The sequence below is a fragment of the Gambusia affinis genome, linkage group LG04 (assembly GCF_019740435.1).
Source record: "Gambusia affinis linkage group LG04, SWU_Gaff_1.0, whole genome shotgun sequence".
In the NCBI taxonomy this organism is placed as follows: domain Eukaryota; kingdom Metazoa; phylum Chordata; class Actinopteri; order Cyprinodontiformes; family Poeciliidae; genus Gambusia; species Gambusia affinis.
This window is the reverse complement of record NC_057871.1, coordinates 5,672,455-5,695,803: the sequence shown is the minus strand read 5'-3', so window position 1 is coordinate 5,695,803 and position 23,349 is coordinate 5,672,455. Positions and strand designations below refer to the sequence as shown.

Genomic DNA, 23,349 nt, shown 5'->3' with positions numbered 1-23,349 from the left:
CGGCCATTCGAGACTTCCCACTTCCTGCACCTCACATTCTTACTGTTCATCTCTACAGCATGATGGAACATCGCTGAGCAGCAGGAGAAGATACAATCCTGATTAAAATTTTAGGCAGATGGAAATCATTTGCATTTCATGCTGCTAGATTTTTTTCCAGGGTGTGGAATTGATGTCCATTCTTACCATTCAACCCTGAATATGTTCATTACTATTCAATAGGAGATCAGGGGAACATGCAGTGGGTGTTGTTTGCTTTGATAAAGTATTTGTACAAGACAGCAGTTGTGAAAAGTGTTGTTTTCAGTCATCAGATGAGAGTCCTCAGTCCGGAGGGAGACACACTCCATATAGCCAGCAGCAGTTTGACGCCCGGCGCAACCTGAACGTTCATTGTTCCTCGGGGATCCCAGGATGAGTTGGAGGATGTTTGTCATCAGAGGGGAAATAAAAGGTAATCTTTCAGTGTTCCTTATTTGATGCAAAGTCCAAATGGGTGAATTAGTGGCATGGGAGGAGATGTATTATAGTTTTTAAAGCCTTGTTTTGTAGCTCTCTGATGGTTATTGTTTTTGATGAGGGAGCGTAAAGCTCAAAAAAGTCGACTATTCATAAAACAGAGCAAGATAATACAGGGATGAAATTTTATGTTTGTGTGGTTTCCCAAAGAGGAGAAACAAATTTTAGTCAGATCAAAAGAAAAATAAGTCATGGTGGTCATTTTAGTGTCAAGTTTCTAAAATCCTGAGGTGAGAGAAACATCTGAACAGAGTGCAATGAAACTAAGCAATGTAATCAGTGGGTCATTACTGCTGCATTTGAGTCATAATTGTACTTATTCTGTAAAACTGGCAAACATGTGGTAACATCTGAGAGCTGTGACAACATTTTTTGTTGACGTCCAAAAATTAACAGCAGCTCAGATTAACTGCACTCAAGGCGATGTAAGCAGATCATTTTCCTCTATGCATGTGGCTTCCCTTATCATTCAAACATAATGCAAATACAAAATATTTATAAATGGTGTCAAAAAGAGTCAATAAGTACATAAGTACATCCAGCTCAATTAGTGCAACACTACACAAACTAAATTGGTGTGAAGACCGGTCCTACACACCAGAGGAAGTTCAGCAGTAAAGAGAAACCACCAGGTCTGACAATAAGTACAAGTGTCTTTTTATGTGTGCTGTGAACTAGATTTTGAAATATACGCAATAGGTCACAAGTGTGGTGTGTGCGCGTTTGGGTGCGTGTGTGTGTGTGTGTGTACCTTTTGGTCCCAGTAGCTGTGCCTCTGTAGCTTTTCTCCCATCTCCACATCGGGCCTCATCAAAAGGAGGACACTGCTCACCTGTGCCAGCCACGACTTCGCCATTACCTGAACACACACACAAATACACACACTGAATTTGCTGCAGGACTTTTCCAAATACTAAATATCAAACAATAATGGAGAAGGATGCTTTCATTTCTGCAAACACAGGGCTTTTCCTGCTTACTGTTGAGATCACGGGCGCCGCTAAGCATCTTGGGACGGTAAATTCTCCTGGAGTTGGTGTCGGACACATACAGCTGTCCGGTGACTGGGTCAGTGGCCATGAAGTAGCGGTGAGCAGGGTTGTTGCTGTGGAGGACAGTAACAGACAAGCAAGCACAGAGTGAGGAAAAAAAAAATCAAACTTCTCTATTTGTTGAGCTTTATTCATCCGTAGTAAGGGTGGGTGAAATAGACTGAAAGTTTTGTCACAATATTTTGAGGTACTATTGTGATGATGAAAAGTTGGTAATTATTCTGATGCTGTATGTCTGGTTGTTATTTACAATTGTGATTCTTACTATTATTATTATAAGTAGATGATCTTACCTTGATATGAGTTGGTTTGTAACCATTTTGTCTATGTAATGTAATTTATTTGTTGACTCTTCAGTACATTGAACAGGAACATAAATATTATTATATGGTTTTAATGACAAATTTTTGACAATTACTGAGTCATTAAGTGATATATTTTATCAAATTGAATTGAATAAATGAAAAGTGTTCACTTCTTCCTCCTTTTCAAACAGAAAAGTAGAAGTAAACTAATTATTTTGGTAGTTATGTATGCACATGTTTCCTCTTTCCTACTGACTTATTGTTTTATTGTTTTTATAAATCTGAATGAAATAAATACGTCTAAACAAAAAATAATCTCAAGCTAACTTTACGGCAACTTTTTTTAAACATCATTAGTTGAAATTGATCAATTAATGATAAATTGAAAATTCTTATCATGATAAGAATCACGATAAATGATATATTACCACCACTAATGCGTAGATTAACAGGAAGCAGGGCAGAACGAGATGACATGCAGTGAAAGGCTCAGGGTCAATCACTGACCCCCACATGGAGCCCAGATGAATATTATAAGTGACTTTTTACGCAACACATCCTGCTGCTTTCAAGACTCTACTTTATTGGTGTCCCCCGGCCACATGAAACACAATTTTGTTTCGCTGTATACTTTTCAGAAATACAAGAGATGATAACACATTAGTTGGTGTTTGTTTCTGGTTAGAAGTAATAATGATGGAATCACTTTGCTTTTAGAAAACACATACCTCTACCGTGGCTGAGACTGCAGCTAAATGAGAGCTGGAGATCTTAACAAGCTGTTGTATCTGGCTGATGGCCACAACAATAGAGCTGTCAGCTCCAACGATATAAAATCTGAAGCAATTCCAAACAAAATGGACTATTGTAAAACAACATCTAGGCAGACCAAAAAGGACGGGGAAACATCAAGCCAGAAAACTCTGAGCAGTATGGCTGGAAAATGGGAAATGCACAGCAAAAGAAAATCACAAATGGGCAGAAACAGGAGTGTTTGTCAAGGTTCCAGTGGGCTAAAGGGAAACTGTAATGGATTGTGGATGATTGGCTGAAAGTGGGATTCAGTGAGGAATTCCAAATCTCTATTGGCTAAGAATAAGATGCTGGACCATTTGTCTGGTGCCATCCCAATGCAACATGCAAAAATGACAGCCTGAAGAAAACGAGTAAATCTCTACAGTGTAGGGATGAAGTTAGCTTTGGTGGAGAAGGCATTGATGTTAAAACTTTTCTATAGGACAAACAGATTAACTGAATGAGATATCCAGCATCTCTAGGCCTATCGCAATAAATCAATTAATCACATGATAAATTAACAGTAGCTCAATAATTTCCATTTGTATTGTTTATCATTTTTCTTGTTTCTCCCTCTTTCTACCAGAAATTGGTGCTTTGGTCTCAACTAGCCATTTTTTGTTTACAGAGATGTCCTAATTAATTTTATTTGCTGTTTCTGTTGTTCAGTTTATTTATGTTGGATATTTAAAAAGTCTTCCAGTGCCACTGCTAAATGTTCATTAGAATTTAAAGTTTATTGATTTTTGAGAGTGTGATCTGGCATTATTATGCCATTGCCAGAAACCGTTAGAAATTATTTCAAAACAACAATATTATCGTTCATTGCAATAACTTCTTGGACAATTTATTGGCCAGCAAAATTTGTTTTTGTGAGACTTCTAAGTATCTCATTTAAAGTGTAAATGTTTTGTGGAAAAAGCCCAGGCTTATTGGGTTCTTCTGGAGATCTCTTCTCGTTAAAATGGAGTTTCGCTGTTCTATTGTTGCCACATGCTTTTAAACAACTGGGATTCTATTCTAAAATTAACTTAATTCATTTATAACTAGGACTGGATCAGAATGGTTGTAACTGAATATTGATCTGATTATATTTTTCTGTAGAGTGCCTGGAGATCTCATTTGTCAAAAACTAGCTCCACAAAAATGCAGCGATTCAACAGTTGAATTCAGTTAAAGTCCAACCCTGAAAGAATTTAAATAAAAATAAATAAATAAATGAAAGCCAGATGCAGCAAAGATCAAGTTGTGATGTTTATGTTTACATAAAATGTAGTGTGTAAAGTTTTTCCTTTACTTGACCTAAAAATGAAGTGCCAATGATTACAAGAATGTCATCCAATGTTTTAAAACCTTGTTTACAAAGCACCAAGGTTAAGCTGCTAAATAAAAAAGCTTTGTCCCCAATTTAGTTTTTATAAACTGGCAGGATCATAAACTAAACGCTGGTGGAGAAAGTCTGGCAGAGATGAGGGAAGTACGCATTTCTGCCAGCTCTTTAAATTCCTCAACACTTTTAAAAGACAAAGTGCTATAGTTAAAAATAGCTGTGTCTTTGATTTAATGAGCGCTATCACTTTTCTGTAACACAGTTTGAGCAGCCCTGCTGCACTGTCATGTAAAGGCTGTGTGTGTTTTGGCCTCTGGCCTTGAATCCCAGTGGTCAGTAACAATCAGCAGATGATGACAGGGTGTTAATTAGGACAGCTAAAAATAAACAGGCAGGTTTAAAACAACTGAGGAACAACACAGGGTTTTATGTGGACTGAAGTGTCCTATTAGGAAACAATTTAAAGCTGAAGACGACACAATCTATTACTTAAAAAAAGAAAAAAAACTGAGATAGAAACCATGCTACTAGCATTGGAAAAGAAAACTTAATTAAACGCGAAACAAGTGTGTGTTTAGATATGTATCAGAGTTCAAAAAGAAGGCAGAGGATATATTTTTACCTATCTACAAGTCACGTCTGTGAATGGAAAGCAATGACATGTTGACAACTTCAGCTCCAAGTTTTATATTTGATTACTTCACCTCTTCCACTTCATATTCCAACATGTCAACAGAACAGCATGTTTCTCAGGATAAAGAATGAAATTTCTCTTTAAAAGATTTCTCACAACGTGGATCTATTTGGAGCTGAAAGAGGATGCTGACATGTGGAAAGCACTCTATTACCCAAACATGTCAGGGCTCAGTAAAACACTGAAGGGGAAATGGAGGCAAGGACTGAAGCAAAGAAAAATCAAAGACGCAAAAGTGAGAAAGGAAAAGAAAGGAAGAAGGCACTGATGGAGTGTGAAAAGGGGTGAAGGGTGCAGAGCAAATGAGTCATGATAGGAGACACTGAAAGAATGGGGCTTGGAAAAATGAGTAAAGGAAAACAAGAAGGATAAAGCAAAAGAAGACAGAGTATTCAAGACGGCAGGAAGTAAAACAACTGAATAACAGAACAAAGGCTGAAAGTTGCCATATATCGATTCCAAAGCAGAACTTGACCTGAAACACGACACAGACGGGGCGTGAAACTGAATCCACTGACTTTTAGAGGAAGAACAAAAGCCAACATATATTGTGGTGAAGACAACCTACAACTTTTGTTTACTAGTCCAAGCAGTAAACTCCAAAATAGACTCTAAAGTACAACATTAAGAGCAAAGTATAGTTTGTAAATGAGAGACAATGTTCAATTTCTGAAAAAGGATGGATAGAATGTGATGATATTTTTATAATCAGATAGTTTAACAGTGAAAACATAGGTAAGTTAAGAGGTTGGACATGTTAATATTAAGAATATTAACTACTGCTAACATGAACAGATTGTTATGGGCCATTAGCAGCTCAGTTTCCAAACATCATTGACTAATTAAATTTTTCACAATTAAATCTGAGGATGCGTCACATCACCTGTCAGAGCTTCCATATCAGCTTGCTTTAATCTCTGCTTACATGACATACAGATAGTAAGAGTTGTGTTGCTCACGGTGTTAAAATTTTGACATGTTTAAAAAAATATAGACAAGAAAAAAGGACTAGCAGCTTGACTTAGCAGGTGATCAAACGACGTTTGCTACATTATCAGTTTCTTTGAAAGGCGCTTCTGGAACATTATTCACTATATAGCTGCGTCTTCGTGGGGATTTTCACTGCCAGCCATTGAAACTCAAGGTGGATATGTGATAGTGCGGCGGCGGTGTAACAGTTTGTACCCAGCCGGATTTTGTTCTTTAAATCATACAGACTCCAGCTGTGCACCTTACATCCAAACCCTTTTATCTGGTTAAAGGTGGTTTTACTTTTAAAGTATTGTGGCAAATGATCGAAGCTACAAGATCTCTCTGTTTAGGAACAAAGAGGGTACAGAAATGGAGTTCTACATTTACTTTAAATATGCCACAAAATATGGTGCCTTTAAAATACAAAGAGAAGCAACTTAAAGCACATAGTGTCCCAACATTAAAAATTTTATAAACCTATAATCATTTTCCATTCTTAGTCACTTAAATCTCACTGACTTAAATGTGTGGATTAAGGGTTAGGGCCACTGAAAAAAGAATTCTAACTTTAATCTCAGATTCCTGACTATTGGTATCAGAAGATTTAAGTCAGAACCGTGAGAAAAAAAGTTCTGAAAAAAGTCAATAGTCTGAGGAAAAAGTCAGAATTCTGAGATTAAATGTTAAATTCTGAAGTTAATCTCAGAATTCTGAATTTGAAGTTAAAATCCCGAGATAAAAGTCAGAATTCTGAGATTAAGATCAGTTCTCATAATTCTCAATTTAGTCCCAGAATTCAAACTTTTATCTTAGAATTTTGAAAAAAGTCAAAATTCTGAAATAAAATTCTGCTGAAATTTGAGCAGAATTTTAAAATTCTAAAATAATAAAGAATAATATTATTTCAGATATTATTCTGAAATAACTATTTATTTCAGAATTCTGAAATAAAATTCAGAACTCTGAGGAAAAAGTCAGAATTATCTTTCCTAATCCTCTTCCATGTAAATGAGTGGTCTTTTATTTTTTACTTTTTTATTCCCTTGCATTCTTATTCTTTTACTTGTGACCCATCTACTATAAGCCATCTTCATAATGTGACTGCTCCCAAGTCTTAGACTTATTTTATTACAGAGGACAAAGCACAGAGGGGAAACAAGGAGACCTGTTACAAACAAAGCCTTTTGCCAAGCCACCAACTTCTCTCCTTGCAGGATCTCCTTGCTAAGAGCTGAAACTAAAGCGATGCTTTGCTGTTCATCTGAGCTGACAAGCAGTCGATGGGGCTTGATTTTGTGTGAAAACAGGTCAAGACAAGAGGAAGAAAGGGAGTGACAGCGAAGGAGAAAGGAATCAGGAGAAAAGCAAGATGACAGCATCTTATTTCAAGGCTCCTTCTCATAGTCCTGACAAAGTCAATTACATGTTTGTTTTACTCTGCTGAGTAAAATGTGGCCATTGCAGACAAATGTAAGCCAAAAAATGGACAGAGAAGAATCTGATATTTAAAATGAGCTGAAAAGAAAAAGGGTAAGAAAAACAGGTGAAAAGATTTATCCCCTCTTACCTATGCCTGAAATCTTTGTTTCTTTAACACAGTGCAAGCAAAGGCAAGGAAACACAGAAGAGACATGAGTTAGTCGACAGCTTGATTGATTGACTTACAAGAGAAATCACTGAGAAACAGACAACACAACAGACTGAAATCATGCTTCAGTGAAATCATTAGAAGAAAGATTTCAGATGAATGTTGGGGTTTGAGATCTAAGAAACAAACACTCAACACAAAGCGTGAGTATGGATCATCTGAACCGTACAAACATGGATGAAGCCGTGGATTTGGAAGCGTTTGACTTTAAAGTACTGCAATTAGAGCTCTCTCTTTGTAGGATACTAAGGTGGAGTTTGCCCTGTTTTAAGAAGTTAGGAAGAACCACTGATCCTCCCTCCGTTGTTACCTGAGCTCCATCACACTGCTAACGTTCCCGGAGGGGAAGATCCTCCTGATGTAGTTGAAGTCCCCGACGAAAATGCTGCCATCCGCTCCGCAAGCGAGGGCCAGAGGCGCCAGCAGCTTGTTGCCCTCTGCCTGGCCGTTACAGCTGGGGCAGGAGATGCTGCGTCGCCGACCATTTCCTGAGATTCACAGTCAGTTTTAGTCAGTGAAATATTTAGTTTTACCTTTCAAGTCATCAACAAATACAGTTCTATTACTGTATTTTTATTTCTTTTGCTTTTTAGTCCTATTTAAATTAGGAATGGAAGTTATTAATTGCAAAATTTTGCAAAACTGCAATGGATACACTTTCATCACATCTTATAAGTCGAAATCAACAACCGGATGTTACTACTGGCGGAAAAGACAAGACGACAGGAAGTGGTAAGAGGATCATGGCGCAGCATGTTTTTTTAGTAACTTACTGAATGAACAAACTTGATTTTAATTGCGTTTCCTACCTAATGAAAACACTGCAATTGTGAAATTGTGTCTTTTTGATATTCGCTAAATATTAACAGAGTCTTACACATTTGTAATGGAAATGGCAGCTATTGTGCGTTGTGATTAGAAGTGACACTTCCTTTATGTTTTGTTTTCAGCAGTGGTGGGAAGTAACGAAGTACAAGTACTTCGTTACTGTACTTAAGTACAATTTCCGTGTATCTGTACTTTACTTAAGTAGATTTAATAATGGATACTTTCTACTTTTACTCCACTACATTTAACAGTAAGTATCTGTACTTTCTACTTCACTACATTTCTATACAGCGTTTCGTTACTCGTTACATCCAAGACGCATTTCGGTTTTTTGATTTGTTCGTTAGTTTGAAAGTATCCAATGGCAAGAGCAGAATCAGTCCGCTGAACCAATCCAAAGCGGGAAATAACCATTAGGCCCTCCCTCAAGAAGAGCAGCACAATACGCGGGACCTGCAGAATCATTAACTCCCAGAATGGAGTCCAAGGATAGTCATCCTCCAGAAGACCTGCCCCACCCATGGCCTTATTTAAAAGATTTCTTTGAAATAACTGGGTCAAAAAACGCTTCCTGGAGATTCCAATGCCGTCTTTGCCTTCACCGAAAGCATGAAATTCTATCTTTCAAAAATTCACCATCAAATTTGAAAAAACATATTGAGGTAAGTTAAGTTGCTAAACGCTATCGATGTTAAATTAATTTGTGTTAGTGAAGTTTTATGTAATCTTAGCAAGCTTTTTGTTGAACTCGGCTGCAGTAAATAAATACGATTACTGTATATTATTATAAGCTAGCATGAACTTGCAAGTAACAGTGATTACTGCGGTCGGGATCACGTCTCCCGCCATGAATGTTACATATTGACGCTAAACTCCGTCACGTCCTGGTTATTAAATAAATGTTAGCGCTTGCTGACCCTGAACTCATTGCAGGAGCGATTCTTCTTCCAAAGTTCCGAACATCCTGGACAAGCAATGATGACATGCTGAAAATGGGTAAATCATATAAATTGTTCCTCAATGGCCATTAATTTTTTTTTAAAATACTCTATTGTTGTCAAATTCAAAGAACAGTTCCTGGTCATCAGAAAATATTACCTATAAATCAAAAATTTTATACATTACATAGTGTATAGTAGTTTATGATTTGAATAAATTATATCCAGACTTCACCTTCCTTATTTGTTCCTCTCATACCACCAAGGAGCAAAATTGTAGGTGCTACCCATTATGGTCATATATATGTAGTTGTTAAGACCTACTTTGTGGTTTTAAAAGTATATTGGTGACATTTATGTGTCATTTATAAAATTTTGATGAATTATGTTTCCTATGTGGTATTAATTTTGATTGTTCTGTATAGGACTGGACTACATCAAGACAAACCTGGATCAAGAGCCAGTGCAACTCGTTCGGAACAACTCAAGCTCATCAGATGAGGAGGACTACTTCAGAGTCATTAAGAGCAACATTCAAGAGACTACCAGACAGCTAGATGCATATTTGGCCAGCACAAGTGATACCATGGATATTCTCAAGTCAGTTCCGGCAGTGTTTAATTTGTCTTTAAAAGTGAACACACCTTTGCCCGCCTCAGCAGCCTGCAAAAGACTCTTCAGTATAGCAGGACAAATTTTCTCACCCAAAAGAGCCAGGCTGGACTCTAAAAACTTTGAGAACCAACTTCTGCTTAAGCTGAACAAGAAATTCTTGCCGTGATGTTAAAATGAGAAGTTAATGTGGTGCTATGATTAGAGTAGGCTGACTGAAGCTGACCCCCACACTTTCTTCAAATCATTGTCAAATGTTTTGTGCAGCAAAATTTTAGTTTCTCCTGCTTTATCTTTGAAAATATCAATGGACGTTTAAAGGTAATTTTGACTTCGTAAATGGGGTGGGGGACTGGTTGACCTTTGGACCTTTAGACGCTCATTAATATCTTCAAAGGTAAGCAAAACAAACAAAAAAAATTCTGCATAAACAGCACAAATGTTTGACACCAATTGTCTGATTTGAAGAATGTGGGGGGACCAATTTCATTCAGATCAGGTGCACCCATATACAGATGCTACAGAACTTTATGTGGCTGTTCCAAGTTGGACTCCTCTTCCTTGATTGAATGTCCTCTGCCCCTTTCTGTTAAGAGTTCTCTCAAAATAGCTGGCAAAAAAGTTAAGTTCATGTTTTGTTAGGACGAAAGACTAGATGTTTCCAAATCGCTTGATGTTTGTTAGGTCAGTTTAAAGTCCCTTTTTTCAGGGAAACAATTTTGTTTTGAACGTGTTTATTTTGAATTAAATAAAACATTTCAAAGGTATAATAATTTCTCTCATTTTGCCTAATTACATGTAACCCTGCAGGTCATCCCTGGAATTCTGATGCATAGAATAAAATATCTAAATCTAAACTGTCACAGGGGGTAAACACAATAAAAACATGCTTTATCTGCAGCATTGCTCATTAAAATGGTACATTACTGATTTATTAAAACTAAATACGATAGGTACACTTAATGACATTATATAAGCCATTAGGTATTATGGTTGGCAAGTACTTTTACTTTTAATACTTAAGTAGTTTTAAAAGCTTGTACTTTCTTACTTTTACTTAAGTAAAATAATAATGTGGTACTTTGACTTTTACTTGAGTAAATTTTTGTCTGTGTATTTGTACTTTTACTTAAGTACATTGTCTGAGTACTTTCTCCACCACTGGTTTTCAGGGCATGATTTATTACTTTTTGAGGTAATCATGTAATCTATTGCCTGCTGCCAGACAGGTTTTTTTAATTACCTCAGAAGTCAAACAGTGAAATGACCTCGGCTTTTCAAAAAATTTTAGTTTGTCACAGTTAACTCGGGATTTCACAAATATTCAACTTTCACTTAAATGAAAGCCTCATTTGAAAACTGCTTTTTTTGTTCACTTGGGCTATTTTGGCCAAATTAAGATTTACCCGCTGATGTGAAACATTAATTTGTAAAGAAAAAAACCCACAAGAAACCTCAAAGGAGGATAATACTTTTTCCACAATGTTAAGATGTTAAAATAATGTATACTTACCCATAATGCTGCTGATGACAGGGGGCTGCTGGGAGATAAAGAGATTCTCACCATTGCCCTTGTACAGAATACCTAGAAAAGATAAAAAACTAGAGATCACTTTAAGAGTTAATGAGAACAAGAAGAGCAGCAGATGTAAAATAAAAAGCTGATTGGATGAGTTGGCATTTGGTTCTGTCTTTCTACTGCTATCAAGAAACTTGGTGCATTTAGCTTTATAATTATATCTCAATATTTTGCAGTGCCTTCTTAAATCAACAGAGGATCTTGGACAGATGAAGAATGTGCAGATGTCGAACCACCTGGCCCTTTACCCCTTTATGAAGAAAGCCTCCATCTGTAGGTCTTCAATCTTATGCTGACTGCTTGCTTGCCAAAACTTGCTCCATTCGAGTTTAATGATATTTTGCAATGAATAACTACAGAAATAAATTGACCCGAAGGCTGTCGGTAGTTAAATGTTACTTGATGATCTTTCTGAGCTCCTACTTCACACACACTCTGCTCATTCTGCCAACGGCAACTTTGGTGCTACGAACAAGTTGACACTCAAGGCCTTTTCACAAAAACCGCATTAGTTTGTTCTGGTATGCACATATACAGTGCTTGTCAGGAGTTTACATACAGTCGCAATGAGAATGGATTCCATGTTAGCTTGGAGCTTTTAATCAAGTATTTCAGCTGTTTTCTTTTCCAGGGTAAAATTATGAAATGTAAAACTGAAATGGATTTCATAAACAAGAACTGGGTGAAAATGTTTAAATGTACAAATTGCAGACAAATCTCCTGCTTTATGTACTCATGGAATTAATTATGGTGATATATTCAACCATTGTTTCTATTAAACAGTCCCTACATGAATTCACAATTGGTTTTGTGACTTTTTGCAATCAAAATCACAGATTTTGTGTTGATACTTTAGAAATATTTGCAAGAAATTTTGCAATATCTTTATCCAATAAAACCCCTTGCAAAATCTACATACAGAAGAAAAAGAGGTGAACAAAAAGACAGATTGGACACGAAAACAGGCTTGATCTTAAAAGTACTTAGTTCAATTTTAGTTCAACTTTATCAAACACAGACATTAAATAAACCTGAAACAGCAGAGAAGTAAAAGAATGAAATACTGCCACCTTCAAACCCAATGTTTGTGACAGTATAAAACATTGTAATAAACTCACAAATAAAAACATTTAAAAATGCAGGGATATGCTGAATTTCTGCAATCGCAGAATCACAAAAAAGCTGTAGGAAGATATTTTAACTGGCAGAGCTGCTTTATAAATTGTTCTTTAATGAGTCCACCCATTTAAAAGTAATTCCAGAAACCTAATATTAATATGGTTTATCAATTTTAAAAACAGCTTTGATGTGATTTCAGGACCATTGTCTTCTTTGAACAACAAACTGTGTCAAAGTTTTCTTATCTCACCCAAACGATGGAGGGAAATTGGTCAGTCTGTTTAGGGACAAATCTGGAACCACAAGTTGTTCTAAACCCCAAAATTCAACAATAAATTTCAAATCTAAAGTGGACACCTAAAAACTGAACTAAAACACGTAGCTGTCCACATTCACAAGCCAGAAGCCTTCTGGAGAAAATGTTTACGGTCACATGAGGCAAAGAATTAGATGTAAGGTACAACAAAGTAAAGATCATGGTGTCAAATATCAAAGTGTGAACCATGGTGGTGTTGCCATCATGCAGAGGGATTTGTTTTATACCGGTACATTGCATAGAGTGGATAGAATAAGAAAAGAAAGGAGGACTACAAGAAAAAGTTGAACAAGTTGTTCAACAGCTGCAGATCAAATCTGGGTGTTTGGTGTTCCACCAAGACAATTATCACACAGGAACTTAGAAACCGGCTTTTGAATGGAAGAAACAGGTTAATATTAAGCTACTGGAATTCTCTAACACTCTGGGAATGTACTGACTTGAAATGTTAGTCTGGAAAAAAGTAAATAACTGACTACTACCATTTCTGCCAAGAGGAGTATTTATGTAGTGGCACAATTTTTAAAAATAGTTTTTCTGCAACTTTCTAAGACTGGTATTTGGACATATTGGAGTCAGATGTTGTATAATCCTTCCAGTGTGGTAAAGTAGCTGTTCATCATTAGAAAAGCCAAAGATGAATACAGATTAGTGCCAAAGGTGCATGAATCTAAACTTATGACTGCTCCTTGAAACTGTTCCACTGGTCATTATTGGAAAATTCAACATAAAATAAATGAAAAGATTAAAAACCAGTTAAGACACATCCTTCTTTACTATTCTTTTTATGGTATCAGTCTGTACCTTAGCTTTGAAATGAGCAAAAAACAGAAGCAGTTTCTAAGAAAATATACTGGTCATAAATAAATAATGCTGTTATAATCTTTGCACCAGTTAAAGGCTAAAAGCACAGGCCTTCAAATCTGATACGTTGGAATGTAAATTTGTGGGAGACAGACACAGAAAGAGAGAAAGAAAACACGTAGCCATGAGCCCTGAGATATTTACTCCATGCAAAGCGGAAATAACAGATATGGAAGGACGGAACATTTTTGATGAAAGAGGAGGAAGAGTGTGAGTAAGGATAAGGAGGAATGAGCTTCACAGGCTGACTTTGTGACAGGTGACGGACCCACGAGACGGCGAACAGAGTGAAGGAAGGGGATGAACTAGTTCTTCAAAGTGAAACATCAAAGAGAGGCCTCCTGCGGTGAGCTTGAATTATTAAAACACAGCCGCCATTTTGAAAGCAAGCTGCATCGAATGCTATCTATGCAGCACAAGATCTATCGATCTATCTATCTATCTATCTATCTATCTATCTATCTATCTATCTATCTATCTATCTATCTATCTATCTATCTATCTATCTATCTATCTATCTATCTATCTATCTATCTATCTATCTATCTATCTATCTATCTATCTATCTATCTATCTATCTATCTATCTATCTATCTATCTATCTATCTATCTATCTATCTATCTATCTATCTATCTATCTATCTATCTATCTATTTCCCTCCATTCAATTTAGTGGATTTTTTAATATAAGTCACATGTGAATTGTAATTGGGCCTTGCAAACACAAAAAAGAACAAAATGTTAGCCTGAACCTACAAACTAGACTTAAAATGAGTGCCGAATGCAACAATTCCCATGGAAATACTTCAAAAGAGCCACAGGAAGCCTGGGCAAACAAAAGCTAAAAAATGGAGGAATGAGTGCTGGGCCACCCCTCATTCACACAAACATCCGAGAGCTGTCCTAATACAATCTCATGTTAACACCACATGAAAAATATATGCGCTTTTGAAGACCCATTTTTCCTGCTGGTGATCCACAGTAATGAGTTCAATATGCAGGCCATGAATTGAGATTGTGTCATTTCCTGCATTTGGGTTAAACAGCCCTGATACAGTGATCTTATTACTGGCCCCTACATCCCATATAAGCCCCCCCACCATCCATCCCGTGTCTCTATACATTTTCTCCATTTTCCCTCCATCCACATCTCCTTCTCTCCCTCTTTCATCTCCTTCCCCATTAGTAGGTGTTGATTGATCAACAGAGGCCGAGTCAGCAGGGCTCCGCTCATGCTGTGCTGCAGTCGGCAAAGGGCACCCAACTAGTTGGCTGCTTGAAAAAAAAGCTAGACATGCATGTATATATGTGAGCGTGTGTGTGTGCGTGCGTGCGTGTGTGAGAAAGAACGACAGAGAAAGTAGGTGAAAGACATTGAGAAGCAGAACGCTGAATGCTCCTGCTGTGTTAAAAGAGAGACTTTCTCTCATGTGTGTAAATGAGTGAATTTGACCTTGATAGCAGAATCCTTGTCTTAAATGTGGAGTTTTAGTGCATTTGTTAGGGCTGCATCTACATAAATGTTTTATCAGATAATAACCATTGTAGTGGCGGAAGAGTCTGAACTATCCAGGACTGACAAAAGAAACAAAAAAAATGTCCTGAATTGAACCCGCTCCTGCAGATTACAGACGGGCGTGTTTTTCAAAGAACAGGCACAGCTACAGTGCTCTCAGTGGGCACAATATGTTTTACAGGCACTTCCTTGATCATCTAACAGTCAGTTATAAAGCAGAGCAGACACAGAGGAGGTCTCACAGATACATAGACCTGGGGTTCCCAAATTTTCCATGCTATGACCCCCCCAAACAGCAACGGCATCTGGCTGGGGCCCCCTTTGGAAATCCACAGGCAGTGATTCAAAATACGTAACGAAACATCAACTTTTCAAATTTTATTCTAATTTTTAATCACTATCAATAATTATTATGTTCATTTACCATGAATGGTGCCTCAACCCTTTGGGTTTCAGTTGGCCATGAGTTCTGGGGTGGAACATTTTATCCTCAGGTAATGTATATAATGACTTTATTAATCTGATGTCCATCTTATAATATATTACCTGACAATACATTTTCACCACAATTCCTTCGTATGATTATTAAAACATATGTAATATTGTATCTTATCCCACATTAAATTTAATTTTTTTCTCACAGTTCCAGAGCCATACTAATAAAAAAATCAATAAATAAAATTACAAGAATAAAGTTGTATAAGAATGAAGTGGAAATAATATGAACATAATATCATACTAAAGTCATAATATTTCAATAATAAAGTCATAATATTACCAGAATAAAGTCGTAATATTATGACTTTATCCTGGTAATTTTATGAGTTTACAGTTGTAATTTCTTATATTTTATTTTATTTTTAATTTCTTAGTGTGGCCCTAGTACTCCGTCATCTTCACCAAAGGTTTTAGTATTTTTTTCATCCATGTCCTCCACTTCAGGACTGCTGAATGGTTCCTTTTTAAAAAATTTTTTTGTTGGAAACATACTTTTCCTTTTCCTGTTTGCTACGCCAGCCTGAGGAGCAAAGCAGATTGATAAATTTGACTTGCAACCAATCAGAAAGATGAGAATGGCAAATGACATTACAATAAGTTATTTTAACTAGTATTTTATAACAATGATCCAAAAATATTTGACATTTGATATATAAAGTCTGCTGAGTAATGTTAAAAACATATCCAATTAAAAAATATATGATTAAAAAACGTATGGAATTTGACTTTTTAAAATTTTGTTTTCTTTTTCTTCTTAACTTCGATCCAACTTTCTGAGGCTGTCCTAATACTCCCATTTTGAAAAACACTGCACACTATCAGCACTTCTTACTGCTTCATAGAAGATGGCACGTAGAGCTGAAAGAGGTTTTGTCAAATACTCAGGGAGGACAGTCTGTCACCAGCAACCATGTCATGTTCAAAGTTGCTAAAATCCCTTTTCTTCCCCATTCTTTCGCTCAGATTGATCTCCACAATATCTAGATCCATAAATGCAGTAAGCTGCTGGTGTGGGAGTGGCTAATTCATTTTTTGTGTTTAACAGCAAATTGAACAAATAGAGTAAGGGAAATCTGGTAATCTCTTCAGTGGCTATATTCCCAAAACAAAAATCTGTTTTCAGTCAGAATATGCATGTGAAATGCTATATTCTGAGGGGGAAATATGCTCCCAAACAATGTGAATCAGTTGGTCCATAAAAGCTTTAGGTGTGGTCAACCACAGCAATAACAAGCTCGATGTGTCAAGAGTTAAACATACAGTCAGACAATAACTATGCCACACAAAACGAAGACATGTATATAGATACCTATGTATGTAGATAATATACTGACAGCTGCTTTTGCTGTGGGTTTTCTGGATAGTGGTAACAGATGCACAGCTTCCTTTTTGCATTCAGTAGTGCATATACAAGCAGTTACACACACCACAGACAGAGTAAACTAGGTTAGAAGGCAACCGAAGATATAACACATACAGGGATGTATAATATATGAAGCCTGCTGAATAATGCTTGTCTCTCTGAGAGTTGAACACCATGGCTCCTGTCTGGTAATATTTGAATTCTGAATATCTGACTTAAAGTTGACACTGATAATTGGTTTTGTGGCTTAGCGTATTAACAGTAGATGTGTTCTGTTTTCTGGACCTATAAAGTAAGGTGGACATGTACAATAAAAGATGTAAAAGAGTACACCCCATGACCTGTTAAATAGTGGAAGCAAAATCACAAAAGATGTCTGAAAGAGCCTGAAAGAGCATGCACAAATTGAACCCTCTGGAGTTCATGATCTAAATGTTTCATATTTGCAGTCTGTAATTAGCATGCAGTTCAATAAATCAAATATTTTTTGAATAGCACATGTTGGGAACAAGGCAGTTCAAAGTGCTTTGCATCATAACTCAAAAATCAACAACTAAAACATTTAATTTATTCCATTGCATTTTTCCAAGTCCTGTCATTACACATCAACATCTTGGATAATATTTATTATGTTTCAAAAGCAACTCTGAACAGGTGGGATTTAAAGGAACTCAGTGTTTCAGGCGTTTTACGGTTTTCAGGAAGTTTGTTCCAGATTTGTGGAGCATAGAAGCTGAATGCTGCTTCTCCATGTTTGGTTCTGGTTCTGGGGATGCAGAGCAGAACCAGAAGACATGAGAGGTCTGGAAGGTTGCTATGACAACAGCAGATCTTTAATGAATTGTGGTGCTAAGCTGTTCATTGATTTATAAACTGTGTTTTCAACAGTATTTTAAAGTCTATTCTCTGAGCTACAGGGAGCCAGTGAAGGACTTCAGAATTGGTGTGATGTGCTCTATCTTACTGGTTTTAGTCAGAACACCAGCAGCAGCGTTCAGGATCAGCTGCAGCTGTCTGATTATTTTAGGCAGACCTGTGAGGAGACTGTTGCAGTAACCAGAGTGACTGAAGATAAAAACATGGATGAGTTTCTCTAGATCTTGCAGAAACATTAGTCCTTTAATCATGGAAATGCTATTCAGGTGAGTTTGTAGCTATAAAAATGTTCTTAACAAATTTTAAAAAAAAATTCTCGCCTGGGTTTTTCTTGTTTATTTTTAAGTTACTACATATGGAGTGTTGAAGGTATACACTGAAAATCAAATAACACCGTAGAGGGAAGTCTTATCTACTTACATTTCAAATTTGTTTAAAAAGACATTTCTAGACAGGTTTCTGTTTGTTTATGTCCAGTCATTATCCATATCGATCCATTTGAAACCTCCACATAGATCACAGTGAAGACGTCTGACATGCATACTTCAAACGGCTGTAACTCATCTATGCTTCGACATAGAGTCATCAATAAGGGCTCAAATGAAACACAATACTCACAGGAATCCTCTACTGTACACAAATTCATAAATAGTATGACAGGAGTATATTGACTGGCCTATAACCACAATAAAAGTGTGAGTTATGTGGGAAAAATGCAACTTTTTATATCTTAATTAAAGCATGTCTTGTGTCTGAGTTCACTGAAAAGATCTATTTGGGAGAAAATAATAAAAACAAAAAGCTGCTATAACCGGGCTGCATAAGTGTGCACATCATTAATTGTTGCATTCAGTTTTTCTATTGGGGCCCTGATAGCATGCCGTATCTTGATTTGGGCAGATTTTCTAACCTTACCTGGCAAATATTTTCAAAATCTATCTGAATGTCAGGAAAAATCTCATTAGTAGTGCCCAATTTTTCTTACTGTTGGGAACAAACATACGTTTGTTTTTAAAGTACATATAATGCTCATAATGTTCAAGTCATATTAAACAAAAAGTTTTGATCTATTAGTCATTGTGCTGCTGGCAAAGCGAGAAACTATTTAGTTATTTCCTGATTTATCTTCTCTAAATGCCTTCACTTTCCAAATGCTACCATTTTCATTTACCATCATTGTCTCTGGAAAAGGCACCATTGTGTTTAGACAACCAATCATACACTACAGCTTATTCCTTACACCATATTGACTTCATTATACATCATTCATGGGATCAATTATGCAAAATAATTGACTTATTCAGTGTGCATTCATCCACCTGTCGGGGAGTACTCCTCTACGGAGAAGATGAATCTGTACACCTGGCCTTCTGTGTGACATTAATCCCTCTGTGCCTTGGCAACCTCAGTTCCTAACATTTCATAGTACTGCATGTCCAAGTCACAAGAACAAAGAAAGCTGTCTGATTTACAGGCACAAAAGATTGTGTTAAGAAGACGGCAGGTCAGCTTTGGGAAATATTTTCAGTAAAGGTATGCTGTCTTGTGAGTCTGTCGGTTCATTTGAAAAACATAACATGTCTAAAGGAGGAACTTTCATGTCTCTGAAATGTGCATGCTGATTTTTTTTTGTTTGCCTTGGTATAAAGGGTGTGAAAAAGCCACAGTGTGTGGCTGTGTTAGGATGGTCTATGAATCTGTTGTGCCACTTCATGATAACCGTACTATATGGGAATGAAAGGTCAATGCTCTATGCAGAGTAATTAGCTAAATTAATGAGAAGATAGGCCAGTCAGAGTTGGAGCCACTTGGAGTTTTTGGCATGCTGGGGTCAGTGAGTTTCTCTGTGCAATTGCAAGAATGAAAAATAATAGGGTCAGTGCTGCGACATCCTGCACAAATTCTGCAGCAGTAGAATCTCTGTGCAATGTATATGGCGTCTGTATTCTTTTAAATTCTGAAAAAATAAAATAAAGAAATAAATAATCAGTATCACATGAGTTTAACTGCTTTTTGAACCTTACTGTAGTTGCAGAAGGCAATAGTGGAGCACTACATTAAGTCAACATATCTTCCTTTACTCATGAAATGTGAAGCAAATAACTGGGTACAGTAGTACAAGTTATATTTGCATTATGTCTCACAAGTAACTCAGCAATCTGAAGAAATAAATGTAAATGTTTGTCTTTAAGGAGTGGTGATTTCATGATTTTTATTTGAAGTGTTGTATGTGATAGAAACCGATGGAAGCATCTCCCACAGAGACAATCTGAACAAGTTAAGGCTGAACATGACAAACGGCTCTCTTGGGAGTTAGAATGACCTTCACCAACAAATGACCCGACCTTTGCTATTATGTATCTGACTGGGTTGATAAAAAATGTATTGAAATTTCTACAGATAAACTGGAAGTATTCTATCCCATTACTATGATGAGATTTCATTTGCTGTATTACATGTAATCCCTTAAAATCCTCTTAAACGTCTTAAGATTTATACACATGGGTGTAACAGTACAGGTCATTTAGTTATAAAAAAATAACTAAAAGTTGTATAATTCATAAGTGACAGAGCAGAATCCATTCATGTTTGCTCTTTATTAAAAAATACTATCACTAAAGGTCAAAGTTCGGCTGATCTCCATATAGATTTAGTCTCTGAATGTATGAGTTTGTGCTCTATGCCCACATATTTGCTCATGGTCATTTTCCATTAAATTATATTAATATTTTAATTACACAGCCATTTAAAAGGCTCTAGTTAATCTAATAAGCCACCTTTACACTCAGGTTTCCAGAGCAAAAACACACAAAAATCTTAATTTTTCTGAGATTTCTACAACACATGGATGAATTATTTACTAGCAGAAAGAGAGTGGTAGGACATCTGAGTAACTGGACATCTTGAAACCAACACGTGTACATTCTTACTTCAGAGATAACAACCGTTAAAAAGTGAAGTTTATATTGTCAAAAATCCTGTGTGGTTTAATTCCTCCAAATTTCAGGGTTCGTAAATGACTATGACAAAAGCTCACAAGAGAGAAGCTCGAGGCCTTATTAGACAAGGGGACAAAACTTCTGAAACTTGTAAAAACTATATAATTCTAACTAGATAAGTCAGAGAAAAGCTCACCTTTGTTCATGCTGGGGCAGAAGTTATTGTATAGTAATATTTTCCTAACATCCCCTGTTACCTTAACAAGTTTGGAAATGATTCTTCTGAAAGTCTGAGGCCTGTTTTCTCACTAATCTGGTTCACAGAGTCCCAACATTCAAATGGTTATAGCTTTTGTTTTATCTCAGTGAGTTTGACATAAATGGAAAGCTTATTATCCACAGTTTCAGAACCTATAAATAACTCAAACTGTCCCCTGGGAGACGTTTTCCTGTTTTTTTGTGGCTACTCACATATGTGTTCATTGTTGTTCCTATGATGCTTGGAAAGCCCGTTGCATATTGGTTGTTGTTTGCATATAAATTGCAACAGAAAGATCAAAAAGGATCTTGAGAGACTGATAGGGAAGCTTAAAAGCACTTGATATGTTATCAATGATCTTCTCATGCCGTCTGATAGTTGACTTGTTTCTAAATGTGCGCTGTTAGATCTCAGTTCTTTGTTTGACATCAGAGGCACAGCACAAAGTTAATATAAAGCAGCCTTTTTGCCAAATTCACCACATGCCTGTCTCAGCTCCATCATTTGGTACCAATAAACTCGGCTGCACAGTGCCATCAGCGGGTGGCACTGTGGGGTACCTTATGTGTGGGTGTGACAAACGCAGTAAATACTAACCACAAATAAAACTTTGAAAACTCATACCATGCTTATTTTTCTAAACTGAGTTGAACAGGAAAGCTCCATTCGTCTTCAACCGCATCAGATTTTCAAGTCAAAAACTGTCACATCTAAAACTTGACATCTAGTCACATCACATATATTTTGACTGAGGTTTAAAAGAACTACATAAATGATTTAAGTCATGTTTTTTGAAACTGTAAAATGTAGATTCAACTGCACTATATGGGGTTGAGTTATCATTACAAATGGCATTTACCATGTAGAGAGAAGGATGAAATCGTATTGCAATTCATCAAGATTTGAATAAGAGTGAATAATTAATCACACTAATCTTAATATTATTCTAATATTTGTGGGTGTAATGCAGCAAAATGTGACCATTTAAAGAGCTGTGACTACTTTCATTGGGACCTCTTGTAAAGTTAGAAAGACGACTTTTGGCATGTGTCTTTAAGTGGAAGCCCTGTGTCTTGGGTTCAGAGACAGGTGCAGGGCATTTTGGTTATTTGTGGTAACAAGGCTGCCTATAGTGAGACGTCTCTTCTCTCTGTTCTCTAAAATGTTTTGACATGTGTCGACAGAAAGCTTCTGTAATGCAACATGGTGAAAAGAAGTAAGTTCAGAAACAGACTGAACCATATGGATCGAGGGTTCAGGATTCCTCTGTAAACCTTTTTCAAGACAAATCAAATCTAAGAATGCTTTACAAATATATTCTTTTTTTCGTAAAATCGTCAATTCCAGACCAATATTTTTATTTTCATTCCATGTTCAGCTAATGATAAATGTGTTTCACAGGGACCAAATATATCACTTATTTCATCTATGCAGATGATAGCCAGTTGTTTCTGTTTTTTAAACTGGACTGGATGGATTGGTTGTTCACCCTCATCCAGTGTTTATCTTGGATCAGTGACTGGCTCTCTAGCAATGTTCTGGTTTTAAACAGAAATAAAAGAGAGACTTTAATCAGAGCTCCACATTTCCTGCTCTTTAAAATCGATCAGGCAGTTGCCTCTTTTTGCTCGGTAAACAAATCAAATGTTCTAGGAGTTACATTTGATTCCTCATAAGGAATTCACTCACATCTAATTCTCATTCCTGTTTCCTTCATTTAGAAAACATTTCCTCTACACAACACATGATCTTCCAGGCAGATCTTGAGAATAGTATTAATCTATTTATTTTATTGTTTTTGGACCACTGCAATGCTCTTTTTACCAATCAGGACAGATAATCAGTTTTACGTCTGCAAGCTATTCAGAATCTATGCGTATTTACTTACTAAATCTACTAAATATAAATCCTTGGTCTTGCACTCTTTAGCATGTCTCCTGGAGGGTTTTAAAATGTAGAAGTTCTACTTTCTTAGTTTCCTGATTATTTGTGTCAGCTTCTAACCAAACACTCTGCTGCTTGTGGCTTTTGGTGCCAAGCCCAGTGTTTCCTAGTTGCTCCATGTACGGGGTCTTTCAGTTTGTGGCTCCTAAACTGTAGAACAGCTTGAACCAGCAGCTTCGCTTTGCTGAGTCTGTGGAGGATTTTCAAAAGCAATTTAAAATTGGTTTGACCTACCAGGCTTTTGACTCAAGATTGTTTTGAGTGTTTAATGGCTGTTTTTTTTTTAACGATGTATAACTTAATTGTGATTTATATTGTACTTATTTACTTATTAAATGACATGAATCATGAAGCTTTATTAGTAGGGGAACTATTTCTTGCTT

General features: G+C 36.5%; 1 protein-coding gene across 11 annotated transcripts in view; it reads right to left on the bottom strand.

Annotated features, from left to right (window-relative positions):
• Positions 1-23,349, bottom strand: part of LOC122829151 (teneurin-3-like) — a 314,256-nt gene that overhangs the window by 30,453 nt on the left and 260,454 nt on the right. For 8 of the 11 annotated variants that reach the window (XM_044113478.1, XM_044113472.1, XM_044113474.1 and 5 more), the window contains 5 exons: positions 11,207-11,278; positions 7,626-7,803; positions 7,235-7,255; positions 1,500-1,624; positions 1,271-1,378 (listed from right to left, as the gene is read on the bottom strand). In XM_044113478.1, the coding sequence (XP_043969413.1) occupies positions 1,271-1,378; positions 1,500-1,624; positions 7,235-7,255; positions 7,626-7,803; positions 11,207-11,278 (504 nt within the window). The remainder of the gene's footprint in view (positions 1-1,270; positions 1,379-1,499; positions 1,625-7,234; positions 7,256-7,625; positions 7,804-11,206; positions 11,279-23,349) is intronic. The other 3 variants (XM_044113468.1, XM_044113471.1, XM_044113476.1) reach the window with 1 other exon arrangement.